The sequence below is a fragment of the Vicia villosa genome, linkage group LG7 (assembly GCF_029867415.1).
Source record: "Vicia villosa cultivar HV-30 ecotype Madison, WI linkage group LG7, Vvil1.0, whole genome shotgun sequence".
NCBI classification, from domain to species: Eukaryota; Viridiplantae; Streptophyta; class Magnoliopsida; order Fabales; family Fabaceae; genus Vicia; species Vicia villosa.
The window spans coordinates 42,279,776-42,294,865 of record NC_081186.1 but is presented as its reverse complement, the minus strand read 5'-3'; the positions used below and the strand labels follow the sequence as shown (position 1 = coordinate 42,294,865).

General features: G+C 33.8%; 2 protein-coding genes across 2 annotated transcripts; one reads left to right on the top strand and one right to left on the bottom strand.

The window, feature by feature from the left end:
• Positions 1-2,279: 2,279 nt before the first annotated feature.
• Positions 2,280-2,726, top strand: LOC131618932 (uncharacterized). Its single transcript, XM_058890080.1, has one exon. It carries the CDS (start codon positions 2,280-2,282, stop codon positions 2,724-2,726), a length of 447 nt encoding a protein of 148 aa, XP_058746063.1.
• A 1,855-nt stretch (positions 2,727-4,581) lies between these two features.
• On the bottom strand, positions 4,582-7,500 carry LOC131617130 (transcription factor BHLH089-like). Its single transcript, XM_058888493.1, has 6 exons — positions 6,931-7,500; positions 6,395-6,589; positions 5,777-5,842; positions 5,560-5,628; positions 5,385-5,456; positions 4,582-5,075 (listed from the first exon to the last, which is right to left on the bottom strand). The coding sequence occupies exons 1-6, from the start codon at positions 7,252-7,254 to the stop codon at positions 4,947-4,949; spliced, it is 855 nt and encodes a 284-aa protein (XP_058744476.1). The 5' UTR covers positions 7,255-7,500; the 3' UTR covers positions 4,582-4,946.
• Between the last annotated feature and the right edge of the window lie 7,590 nt (positions 7,501-15,090).

The following is a 15,090-nucleotide window of genomic DNA, read 5'->3' as shown; positions in this document are numbered from 1 at the left end:
GTAAAAGAGAAAAATAAGAGAGGAAGCGATCATTCTGTGCAATCGTAGAATTGGGAGAACGCGAAGAAGAGGCCAGGGCTCAGAGGAAAATTTTGTAGAACGCGAATGTAGAAATCAACTTGCTAGGAATTTGAGGTAAGAGGTGTAATCGATTTTATTATGATTTATATGGGGTTAAGGTAGATGTAGGTTTGTTGTATGTGTGGGATGAAAATTCTGTTTTTAAGTCAATTTCATGTTTATGCCATTGTTAAAGTTTTGAAGGTTTTATGTATAATGCAAAGTAATAAAAATTGTTGAATAAATGTGCTTGGATTGATGAATTGTATGAAAATTGATGCATATATGTTATGTTAATGGTATGCGAATTATATGTAATATTAAATTATTGATATAAGATGTTTGGGTATGTTAAAGCATGTTTGGATAACCGCATATGGGTAACCGATTACCAGCTTAAAAATAAGTTTATTTTTTGAGATTTTCGGGATCGGTAATTGATTACAACGTATTGGTAATCGATTATTGCAGACTGGAGGGAATTTGTTTAGTCAAATACTGTTTTAATCGTAACTTTTGATCCGTAAGTCCAAATTGGGTGTCGTTGAAGCGTTAAAAAACTAATGCATTGAACTATAAAATAATATAGACAGGAGAATCATTTTAGTATTATGTATATGTCCAATATGTTTGTGAAGTTGATTGTTTACGTGTTTTGTTAATGAGTTATTGTACTGTTGTGATGATGTTACGTTATGATGACTTGTTATGATGATGAAGCTTAATGTTACTGTTATGAAGTTGTTATGATGTAATTGATGTGATTCATGATGATGTTTTAGTGATGTGCATGTTTAATGTGTTTACATGCTATGTGAAGATGATTATATGAATGATGATTCAATTGACTAGTCGTGGTCGAATTCTATATGACGTTGTTGTGCATCATGCATTCATAGCATTTTTGGACGGTGGTTCGCTTACAACGAGCCTCAATCCCATTGTGTGGATTGTGTGCATTTTGTGATGTGCTCCGGTTTCAAGAGGGAATCGATCCTATGGTGGGGATCTTTGGAGGGCGATGAACCAATTGTTCATAAATTTTGGTACCACATGCATTGAGTCAATTGTGTCGCATTAACATCCTATGTGACATTGCATAACTTTTGTTGATGAGTTATGATGTGATGATAACTGTGAACTAAGTGAATATATTATGATTATGATGATGAAAGGTGTACAAGTGATATTATGATGTATCTGCGAGTATGAAGTATTGACGAATAGTATGTGTTGTTATGTGATGATGTTGTTATAACTTCCAATCTTTTCCTTATATCTTTTATAATAAATTATGTTTACTTACCCTTTCTGTTTGAATGTTGCTTCCACGTAGGTAACACGCAGGTGATCCAGAGTAGTTCGTAGAAGCTTTGAGAATATCTTCAAAGTATGTTATTTATTTCAGTTAATTAGAGGTGTCTTGCTCTGATATGTAACATAAGGTTGGAAATGCTATGCTTTGCGAATGACTATGTTTTTATGATGTTGTCATACTTTATGACGATCTTTGATTGTTAAACCAATTTTAATACTTGATGACAATATAATATGATTTTTAAGGAGTTAATCAAGATGACTTGAAGTTGATTCCGCTGCGATGATTTTTGTTAATATATTATTAGATGTATTATTTTAATTGATGTTCATCGTGATACGGATCAGGATCGTTGTTATGAAGTTTTATGTGAAGTGTGACACCCTTGTGCGATGCATTTGTTTGATTTATTTTCGTAAATTATATGTGAAATATTTGTGGGTTTAGAAGGGTGTTACATTATTGGTATCAGAGTAGGTCGGTCCGTCCGACCAGGTTCTTATATGATGTATATCCCTATTAGTCGATTAATGTGAAAAACATTATCGATATGTGATTCTCTTGATGATTGGTTGTATATGTGAACAATATGGCTGGAGGAAGAAATGATGATTATATAGCTCCGACTTTGGAAGTAATGGCTCAGGCTCTACAAAACCAACAAGGTCCACAAAACTAGAACAATGGAAACGATGATGAGGCTCATGCTTGGGGGAGGTTTCAGAGGAACAACCCACCAATCTTCAAAGGTAAGCATGAAACCAATGATGCTCGGAGATGGCTTAAGGAAATTGAGAAGATTTTTCAAATGGTGATTTGTTCGGAAGAGCAGAAGGTACTATTTGGCACTCATATATTGGAAGAGGAAGTTGAAGAATGATGGAATAATGCACTTCAAAGGATGGAGATTATGGGTATAGGGATTACTTGGGCCGTATTTAGAGCCGCTTTTTTGGAGAAGTACTATCTTGAGGATGTGCGTAGGAAGAAAGAGATAGAATTCCTTAAGCTAAAGCAAGGGAGTTCAGCTGTTGTTGAGTACACTGCTAGGTTCGAAGAACTAGTGAAGTATTGTCTATATTATAACAATTCGTCAGCTGAAGTGTCCAAGTGCATTAGGTTTGAGAATGGACCGCGTCTAGAGATCAAGCAAGGTGTTGGGTATCTTGAGATTCGCCAGTTTCCTATACTAGTGAATAAGTGTAGGATTTATGATCAAGATACTAGAGCCAAGTATTCTTTTTATAAGAGTTATAATGAGAAGAAAGGAAAGACTCAAGACCGTGGGAAGTCGTATAGTACCCATGCTGATAAAGGGAAACAAAAAGTGTCTGATGAGAAAAGCTAAGTGGGAGAGGAGCTCCTGTTTCTGTCAAGTGCTTTAAGTGTGGTGAACTAGGTCACCGCGCAAACGATTGTACTAATAAGGTGCTGAGATGTTTCGAGTGTGGTAAGGCAAATCATTGTGCCCTTGAGTAGGGGTGTTCAAATCCAAACCAATCCAAATAAAAACCGCAAACCGAATCCAAAATACCAAAACCGCAAAAAAACATAATATTATTGGATGTGTTAAGATGTAATTTTGTAAAAACCGCATGGTTCGGATCGAATTTCAGTTTGATTTTTCAAAACCGATCCAAACCAAACCAAACCGCAAATATATATTTTGTACTTATTTATTTTTTATTAATATGATATTTTGTGTTAGTTTATTAGTCGATGATACTTATTTTCTTAATACTATTTCTAAGTTTAGTTAACTCAATTTATTTTTATTATTTCATTTGTTTCAACCATAATCGATCATTATCATTTTGTAATATTCATTTTTAATATACTATATGTTATATATTACATTAAATCTATTATTTATTAGCGTTTTTATAATCTTAATCAATACTAAAATTTGTAATTTGGATGTCCAAAAATCGATCCAAATTAAACCTCATTTTTTAAATTAATCATCCAAAATCGAACAGAACCGTAAATAAATTTATCTTTGAATCAGATGAATTTTTACCTTGAAACCGATCCAAATCGAACCGCGAATACCCCTAGTGTCTGTTATTGTTCCAGCCATTCAAAACCTAATTTTTGGTGGCTTGATCGACCTTTTTACACATAAAAAATACACACATTATCTCTAATCTATGTTTCTAAAACTATCTAATGATTTCTACACCTAAAATTGTATTCTAATACTATTACGGAAAATACTCGCAAATAACTCGAAAACTTACTGATTGAATTGAGCTTTGATCAAGTCGGAGTCTGTTGATCATTGATGTTGATGTCCCCTAACGAACTCGGGAGAAAACAATGAAGTTTGGTCGAAGTTTGATTTTTGAGGTTGAGAGAGTAGAGAAAATAAAAAGTGAAGAATGAGGGAGAAGAATCTGACGCGAATATAAAATCAAATGCTTTCGGAAGTGCGTAGATGCACCTACGAAACAAATTAAATTTAAGAAAGAAAAAAAGATACGTTCGAAGATACACCTTCGAAAATATGGGGTATTTTTGACAACACACATGATAGTTAAGAAACCCAAAAGGTGGGTTAAGAAATTCTCCTTTAAATTTTAAAACAATTAAATTGAAAAGTCTTGGGAAACTACTTTTAGAAAAGAAACCTCCCAAACATATTTGTCCTTTAATAATTTTAAAAACTAAATCAAGTTCTTAATCTACTTTCCTTTTGATTTCTTCATCTTGTCAAGTGGGGGATTCCTTTACACAATTTTTTATATCCAGCAATGATTACATAATATTTCTAAATAGTTTTCTTTCCTCTTCCTCACAATCAATACGTTGTGTTAGATTTTTCTTTCAAAGAGTTTTCCATGGAGTATCAACTAACTATAACTACAATTAGAGCCGCCTCAAGTTCATAGACAATTAGAGCCGCCTCAAGTTCATAGAATCTTTGTAAGTTAATCTCAGTTCAACTATGACAAAATAATTAGAGATCCTACTTCATCACATTTTGACAATGACAAAAAATTTATGACATCCTATTTAAGTACAATTTAACCATAACAAATTTTACGTCATATGATAGTCTACCCGACACGCTTTCAAAAATGGCTCTACTCCAAGCTACACAAATAATTTGACTAAAACTAAAAGCCAGAGAAGAATTTTGAAAAACTACATTAGCTTTATTTATTGAATCTTGCTACACAAACAAACATGAATCTGGAGACTACTACACAAAATGTAAGCATTATGTATTCAAGACAAGCAGCATTCTTATACAAGAATAATCACTTATAAGTCACGTTAAATACCAAGAAAGAAAAACCTGAAAGTCCACTATATAGTACACAATATTGAGTAAATGAATTCATTTTAAAAAGCTAAACCACAAACTGAAGCAGTCCTATTGTAGAAAACAGAAACAGCTCCATTCTTGTGTAGAAAATGGGAATGAACTGTCCATTGGACTTTAACACCTTAAGTATATCATTTTTTGTTTTATAATATAGGAGCAATCGGAGATGGGGTGGAATGGAATGGAATACTGCTCGTTTATGCATTTTATTATTACACGGTGAAGGGATCTCGTACCCTACGATGTTCTTTCGAAACCGCCACCTACCTGCATATGTAACCATTCTGGGGATGAACCCCTGCTTGGCTCTCTTGTAGCTTGTGAAACAAATGGCATGCTGGCTAGATCATATGTTTGTTGACCATACTGGAAAGAAGAAGAAAAAGTCATGTTTGGTAAACAACTTAGTTAAGCATTTATAACAAACTTTCTCAGACATTTTCACGAGTATTTATGCTAGTAGATAAACTCAATTTATCTTAACCGATTTTATCCATAATTTACATAGTAACACAGCACTAAATTTGCAATTGAACCAAAATTCATGGTTTATCAAAAGTAAAATCTTCATATAAAGAGGATTAAAAAAAGCTTTTTACTTGATTAGAGATTCATTGTTAAAAGAAAAACTTGATTATAGATGGAGAATTAGAATCAAGGGATGTTTAGACTTACATCTTTTGGAGGAAACGCTTCAATGCCAGTGTTAAGTCTAGAATTAACTGCTTCAAGTTTCATCGACAAAAACTGTGACATCCAGTAACATATCCTCAAAAATCAAATTCAAAACATATAAATTTTTCAAAGATTATAATTCAGCAGATACCGTAATCAGAAATAGAATCCATACCTCCACTTGGCGCTGAAGTGATTGAATATAATTAATTATTTCATCAAGGACCAATGCTTTCCCAATAACCTGGATCGAAGCAAGTCTCACAATTTATTATTTCTTACAAATATGACAATATTAGGAAAATTATATTATTATGATTATTATTACCACTTTTATTTCTATTTATGTGTATATATGAGAAGAAAAAGTTTACAAGTAGAAAAAAAATTACCTTATTACAACCAGGAACTAAATCCTGAAGAATTTTCATCCTTTCACTAATCTTTTCCCTTCTAGCCTGTCCATTATCCACCAAAATTCCAATTAGAAACACAATCATAAGCTCTAATTGCAACAGAATCATAAATTGACATTTTCCTTAAACAAATACAAACAAGGCTTCAAATCATGGCCATAATCGCGTCCTAATTCTTATATTGTGAAGAATCAAAGTCAAATATGGCTGATTATGTTGCAGCCACAATTGTGATAGCAGACTGCTTTTTAATTTTACTACTAGTTGGAGGAAAATTCAAGCTTCTCAACCCAATGATGTTATCTTGTTTCAGAGCCATCTTAAGTTTTCGCGGAGATTCTTTGTAGGTTAGTTACGATTTTGTTGTTGCAAAACAAATAGAGGTCATATTTTGTCGCAATTTAATTTTAACCCTCCTTTTTAGTCATGGTTTAACCATGTCAAATTTTGGGCTCTGTGTAGTAGCTTGTCTTGCACGCCCTCAAAAACAGTCATGTATTGTTTAAGAACTTGCACCTAACAATTAGAAAAAGGAAAAGCACCAAAAACAATAACTCAAGAATTTGAAAAAGGTGTAAATGAAGAGTAAATTACGCGTTCTGCAAGACTGTGGCTATCAGTAGCTTGACCCCTTCTAGCTCGAACATGAATATAATCTTGCTTCGGAGGGTCAGGAGGCGGCGGCTTACTGCTTTGCTCCGCAGGCTTTCCTGAACTGGCTTCTCCTTCAACTTTACCATCATCATTCCTGTTCCCTAACGCTTTCGACCGTTTTCCATCACCATCATTCTGCACAATCCAAACAACCCTTTCATTAAATTGCAAAGATATCAATAATCAAATAACTGTTGAAATTACACTTCCACAAAACATGTAAAATAGTTTGTGAAATTGCTAAAATCATCATCACAATTTATAACACTATTTTATTCCTTTTAAATGCCAAAAAAATAAAGAAAAATCTTAAGCGGGAAAATTGCAAAAAATTTCCAAAAATAAAAAACATGGTTTTAGCATAAATACAAATTTAACCATAATTAACAACATAATTAGATCCTTTTCTATTCATTATAACAACAACTCACTTCCTTAATCAACAAATTAATTAAAAAAAAAAGAAAAAAAAATACCAAAGCATTGGTACCGCCATTACTAGTGGAAACACACTTAGGAGAATCAACATCTTCCGAGTCACGCCTCTTCTTCCCACCACCAACAACACCATGGTTCAAAACAACTCTCTGGTCCGGTCCATCCACATCCCGGTTCGAACCGGTTCCAAATTCCCCAAACTGTCCCAAACCGTTTCCAAATTGCGGCCTCCTAAGTCCCAATCCACCTCCGCCGCCATTAATCGCAGGCGGAAACTGCCAGATCTCCGCTAAACTAAACGGCGTCGTATTCCCACTCCCATTCGGAAATGAACCCTCGTTCATCATCGAACCCGGATCCATCACCCGAGTCAAAATCACCAAACCAGAATCTTCCAACTCAACTCAACATTAATCAAAGTAAACACAATGAACTAGAGTAGTGTTGGTTGAACTTGAAGCACCGAAGACTAGAGAGAGAAAACTAGAGAGAGAAAGCGAGAGAGAGAGAGAATAGTGTTAGGTTCGGTGCGTGATCTCCTTGGACAGTGGAGAATGGTGCGCGCTGTGTGTTTATATCCCTCTTCTCTCTATCTCTTTCTTCACTCACACTGTTCTTACAGACACACTCCTCGGTTGCAGCGTACATTGTCGCTTTCGCTGAGGTTTTTACGGTTCTTTCTTTCCACCGTTGGATCTGATTACTCTCTATTCTGAATAAAAGATCTTGACCGTTGATTTGTTTTATCCAATTAGATTCTGCCACGTATAATGAGGTTGGGATCTGAGATTCACAGCGAGAGTGCGTGTAATCACGTACCCTTGGATTACGAAAAGTTTTGGATTAATTAATCATTTAAGATACGATTGAGTTTGAGAGAGGTCAATTTGTAGCAAAGTTTTTAATAACGATGGTTATGTATGTTTATGGATATTTTTATAAAATCATAATCGTGTTTATTTTTATAATTTTTTTATTTTTATTTTTGTAGGGTCAATGGATAGATGATAGCCAAAGAACATATGAGAAAAGTGGAGGACATATTAGAAGGCCCACAGGGTTAACTGTCTCAGCATGGAGATTGGTTTGATGCTGAAGCTAAACTTGACTAGTTACATTGATCTTGGAGTGTGTTGGATTAGTTACACCGATAGAAGTTGGTATTCTCGTCTTAAGTCGGTATTGTCGTCTTAAGTCAGATTCGTATAGTCTATAGATCTTTATTTTGATTTTAAACGGAATTCAGTAAATAGTCGGTAAAATTGATTTTTTTTAAATTAGTCGATCATAAGACTGAATATCAAAATTTAAGTCGATATTATTGGTTTAGACATCAGAAGAGTTCAAATTCGAAAAATTTATGGTAGTCGTTACCATTTTGTATAAGGACAAAATAATATATCTATTTATTTTTGCAAAATTATTTATGGAAAACTAATGTGTGTCTAACCACTTTTTTAAGTAATAAAATGATCAACATGCATTAATTTAGTGGCGCCTTGATGAGAAGTGGAGAAAAGACCCAATTAGACATGAGCACGTGAGGGGAGTGTTATTATAAGATTAATTAAAAATGGATTACTTAATGAATCCGGTCTTAATTAAGTCTGCTACAAAGTTAGAACATTATGATGGATTGATTGCACTTAAATTTGGTAGGGGAATCCATAAAAGGAAATCTAAATGGAGTTGTGTTGGGGTAGTAAAGTAAAGGTGTTGGGGTTTTGATGATTGGTGTGGGTGCACTTAGGTTCAATAATTGTCATCTCTTCACAAATGGAAATATGGATTGTAAATATAGTTGAGAAGATTTACAGATAGGAATCTATGACCTACTTAACATCTTTAAGTTAGGCTAAGATTAGGTCATACTTCCTTTTAATAGATAATGTCAAGTTTATAAAATTTACTTTCTTTTAATAGATAATAGAAGTTAGTTATAATCCACTAAACAAAATTTTTTTATATATATTTTGTATTATAAAAGGAGGTGGCAAGAGTTTAGGCTCTCACTTTAATGTGTCCGTCCCATTCTGTTTTTTACGCGGTTTTTTACGGACACAAATATTTACATATTTTTTTTGCATTTTTAACCTTAAAAGGTGCAGTATCAGCAAATTTTTTCCGCCCTTACTTTTTTGCAGGACAAGATTAAGTTTTAGGTCTGTGTCCGCTTCGTCCCATTTTTTTTTACAAGTTTTTGCGGGACGGCTCTAAACGGGAAGGACATGCCCATTTACCATCCCTAGTTATTTGTTACTCTCTCGATAACAAATTATAAACAAATTTTATTTTTTAAATTTATTAAATAATTAATGTATCTGATTTATATATACATCAGAATTATTCACTAAATTTAAAAAGCAAAATTTATTTAAAATTTATTATATTTTACATTTTGTGTTAAATCATAAATTTATAATTATTTTTTTAATTTAATCATATTTACTTATATTAAATTTGAATATATTTAAATGTATCGTTAAAAAATATAATTAATATAAAATGACACACACACACACACACACACACACACACACACACACACACACACACACACACACACACACACACACACACACACACACACACACACACACACACACACACACACACACACACACACACACACACACACACACACACACACACACACACACACACACACACACACACACACACACACACACACACACACACACACACACACACACACACACACACACACACACACACACACACACACACACACACACACACACACACACACACACACACACACACACACACACACACACACACACACACACACACACACACACACACACACACACACACACACACACACACACACACACACACACACACACACACACACACACACACACACACACACACACACACACACACACACACACACACACACACACACACACACACACACACACACACACACACACACACACACACACACACACACACACACACACACACACACACACACACACACACACACACACACACACACACACACACACACACACACACACACACACACACACACACACACACACACACACACACACACACACACACACACACACACACACACACACACACACACACACACACATATAAATAATTGCATTTTCTTTAATCTCAAAATAGAATTTAATTATATTAATCTATTAGCTTGTCTATCTCCAATCTTATCAAAATAGAATGTGCATCAAATTTCATACCAGAATGGTGACTATAGTGTCATTGATCCATAACTGACTTGTAAGGGTTAGTTCTATTTATTAGGCTCCCTCATGTTCACATTTCAGGCAATTTTATATTTCTTAGATTCTTAGTGGGTCTCCTACTAAGAAACCTAAAACTCTACTCACACCCTATCATTAATGCCTCCTATCATAATTATCTATACTTACTGAATTTTGAAAGGTAACGTGTTTGAACTTCTAACGTTAACTTCATTGAGATCTTAAAATAACTCAACCGAGATTCTGTTCTAATCTGAGATTAGTCTTACCTTATCCTAAACATAAACGTTTAGATCCTCGAACATGAGAATAATCCAAGAAATATAAAATTACCTGGAATGTGAACATGAGAGAGCCTAATAAATAGAACTACTCTTACAAGTCAGTTATGGATCAATTACGCTATAGTCACCATTCTGATATGAAATTTGATGCACATTCTATTTTGATAAGATTGGAGATAGATTAGCTCCATAAGTGGTTCCCCACTTACCATGACTTACCCGTCTCGTCGTATAAATGGAGAATGCACTTAGCCATGGTGGATCCTTTATTACCACTTAGCCCTAAGTAATCGTATAACAACATTAAAATCCTTACATTACGAGCATATATACTTTCTACACAAAAATCCTGATAACTTAATCATTTATAGCCATGTTCTATTAAAGAGATATGAAGTACATCTCAAGCTATTATTCTCTATGGGCATTATACATTTCAACTTATTAGCCATGTTTACATCACAATGTATCATAAACTCTAATGTTTTTTCATCCCACCTTACCTAATAATAATAATCATGTCTTACGAGTGTTTAAAGGCCAACATTATGGTAGTTACTTGAGGGATGCTTGCCTATTTATTTGGAATTTAAACATGTAACTTAGGGATTTGTGGTCATTAAACAAATGAAATTATGGCATAGTTGTAATTGACCCAGGTGTAGGAAGCCAAATGACCTCCCATAGTGTGAAAGACAGGGGGGATTACGGTCTAGCCATAGTTAAAATTATGACTAGGTTATTGGCCCAGGCCCAAGAATCCAACTGACCTCCCCTAGTGTGAAAGCTTGAGAGAAATATAAATTGGTTGTAATTAGTGTTACGACCATAATTGGCAAAGGTGCAGTCCCAACTTGCACCGCTTCCCCCTTTCATTTCATGCAATAATGCTCTATTTCAACCAATCCAACTCCCTTACCTCACTCTCTTGGTCCTTACTACCATCCCAGACATGATATCAAGTTTATTACTACATGGATTGGTATCTTAAACATCAACCACGCAACCAAAAACCTAAGGAAATCAAAACGCATTCATTAATTCATTGAGTTATGGTTCACACAATTGAAATTCATAATCTACAAGGGAAAGCCACCTTTATTTCAAAATCACACTATTCACTTGACTCGAATCACACTTAAAGGGAGCTAAGGAAACTTTTCATATTTTCATGATTTGAATCACATGCTTCATGATTCGAATCACACCACTTTGATTCGAATCAAAAGACTGTATGATTCAAATCACACCAAACTAATTTTTTCCTATTTTGATTCTAGAACTCTGATTCAAATTAACATCTTTCATTACTCGAATCATGTGATCCGAATAATAAATTGTATGACTCAAATAATACAAATGGGTTCTTATATGTCCATTGTTCTTGATTCAAATCACTAAATTTCACACTCGAATCACACCTCTTGCTTATGACTCGAGCCATACACCATTTTTTACTCATTTTTGTACTAGATATCCAACCCATATAAAATCTTTTTCTCTCAAAACCTCTCATAATGTTGGAAAACACACACTTCCACTATTGATTTGAAAATTCATAGCTCGCGTGTTCTCTCATTTCTAAAGGATTATGAATTTTTCTTGAGTGCTTGCAAACGATTTCTTTAATCTTATACCTCATTCTAACTTCATTTTCGAGTGGATCTAAATATGATTTTTTTTTTTTGATATTTGTGATTGTTGATGAGATTCTATTATTGTGTTTAACATTTCTTTAAAGATTTTCTTGATATTTCAGAGGTTTGTAAGGTGTGCGGTGTTGTGGTTGATTTTATAAGTCCAGCAGAAAAGAATAAGGTTCTTCTCTCCATAATTACTCTGGTAGTGTTGTGAAAAATCCTATGGACAAATTGGGAGTTATTCTCAATCTTCGAACAGACCAATCAACATACAAGTAGGCTCGAGGAAACATTGTTGTAGAACGGAGACTTTGGAGCATAATTGTTGGGGCTGGAAGATTCAAGACAATTTTGAGTAAATATTTCGTAAGAATTCAATTTTGATATTGTGTACAAGTCAAGGGATCCAAATAGAAGATTTTTATATTTTTAGCATTATTTGGATATTGTGATTGTACTAAACATCGTATAATTTGTCACAAATTATAGTTGAAGACCAAAAGTTTCAATGGGAGACCATTATAGAGCTGAGTAGGCTTAGTGAGGACAAAAACCGAACCACTATAACCTGGCGTACACTATATATTAATGTATAGAATTTCATGATTAGGTTGTTTTTATTGCTTTCTTAAAACCTTATGTTGTTAGGTTTTTGCCTTGATAGTGATTTATCGATTAATTGTAGGGTTTGTTAGAATCAACAATTCGAATAATCTTGTTGTTGATTAAGGCTTAAAATTATCGTAATAGAATCCATATTGTATTGATTTTAAATATTTATACGCCTTGTGTAAATTTGATATTAATACAATACATTGTTTTAGTGTTCTTTTGGTCAGCTGTTTGATTCGATCTTTACAAAATTATATACCGATTGAGGTGTTTCTTGTATATACCATTTGATAAACATAATCATTCTATACGAACATTGCTTCCTCCACACAAACTAATTTTTGTTTTCAAACTCTGATAAACTTTTCAAAACTATTTTTCAATTGGTCAATTTCATTTCGGAGGACTATTCATCCCCCCTTCTTGACCATAGCAACCTTGTATTCTCATCCAACAATTTGTATTAGAGCTTGGTCTATTGATCAGGTCTAAGCGACCCAAAAGTTTGAGAATATGGGTAATGATGATATGAATGAAGCATATAATAAAACACTAATTTTCAAATGCAAAAATTATGCTTATTGGAAGGGAAATATGTATGTACACTTAACATTAGTAGGTAAAATGTTTTTGGTAGAAATCACCAGCGGACCTTTTATTCCCAAAAACGAAGGCAATGGTTTTGTTAAACTCCCTACAGATTGGTCATATGATGAAACCAATATGTCATCATATGATTTGAAGGCGAGGAATATACTTATCTTCATGTTAAGCTCTAAAGTATATTAATTTATCTCACATCATAAGAGCTCATAAGAAATGTGGAACGCTTTTCAAATCCTTTACAAGAAGGGGACTGAATACCTTAAGGGTTCTAAGATAAACATGTTAACAAAGGAGTATGAACTTTTCTGTATAGAACCCGATGAAAGTGTGGAATCCTTGCAGACTCGTTTTCTCCATTTAATAAAAAAGTTAGATAATTTGGGAAATTCCTTTTCTAACAAATATTGTGCTAACAAATTTTTAAGGTCTATGTGAAGGGAATGGCAACTGAAGATTACATCCATGAAAAATTTAAATAATTTGGATATCACAAAACTATTTGGAAAGCTGGTCGAACATGAGTATTGTAATACCATACTTCCCCATTAACTAATTATAATTAACAAAAATATTTTTTCGCAAAATAATCAGAGTTTACACAAGTAGGAATGTCACATGCCGTAAAACATCACGAAGTATCAAGTCACTTAATCTTTTATTGCTTAAAATTTTAATCAAATAGCGGAAGTTCAAAATTAAATTATTTTGATGGCTCCATGGCCTTAACAAAAATAAACTCCACCAACTTGTGGTTTAACATAATCCAAAAAAAAAGATACGTAACAATGAAACAAATAAAGCAAGCAACGCAAATAAAATAATTACATGTTCCCTGTGTTACGTATTAGAGAGACTCCTAAGACTCGACCAAGCAACACAAGCTCCATGCTTACTCAAGTACCTGGATTATTTGTACTTTCTAATAAGCATAGACACGACAACAGAAAAGGGGTGAGAATTTCTTTCAAATAATAATTGGTGAATATCACATGCTAAGGAGTAATATTCACAAAAATAACATAATAAGTCACATACAAAATTAATTCGCACAACAGCATCCCGTAAATTTACTATACAAAATCCACATTTAAATTATGTATGCGAAGTGATTCACTTATCACGATATTATGCATGCGGTACCAACTGAAACAATATGGTTCACAATTACGGAAACACCCACAAATGTGTCGAAACGTTGGAATTTTGAGATGAAAATATATTTAGATGAAAGTATTTTAAATCAGCTTTCCACAGGTTCAAACGACACGTCAAACGGACACCCGAGTCAAAAGTTATGGATTTTTGAAGTTTAAAAAAATCCGCCCTTCACAGTGATGTAACCGGTTACTTCAAAACATGTAACCAGTTACATGCATTCCAGTAGCCAATTTATGCAAAAGTTTAAGTGGTAACCGGTTACCTCAAAACATGTAACCGATTACCACTGTACCAAAGGTACTTTTCTACATATTTTTCAAATATGAAATTAGTCCCGACACGTCCCAAAATGCTGATTTTATCAGATTAAAACACGAATTCAATTACGGGTCTGTATTCCTATCAACACACAACAAATATATGTTCATTCATAGATCAAATTCATCATTCCTTGCACATACAAAGCATCAATTCCAACACATTAAGAGGAACAACATGTAATTGCAATTCAACAACACAATTTATCATACCCACATAACACAACAATGAGTTTCATCCAATGATCCCACAAGCATACACACAATTTTAGAATTCAAGCATATTACTAAAAATCCTAACGAGAGAAAGGAACC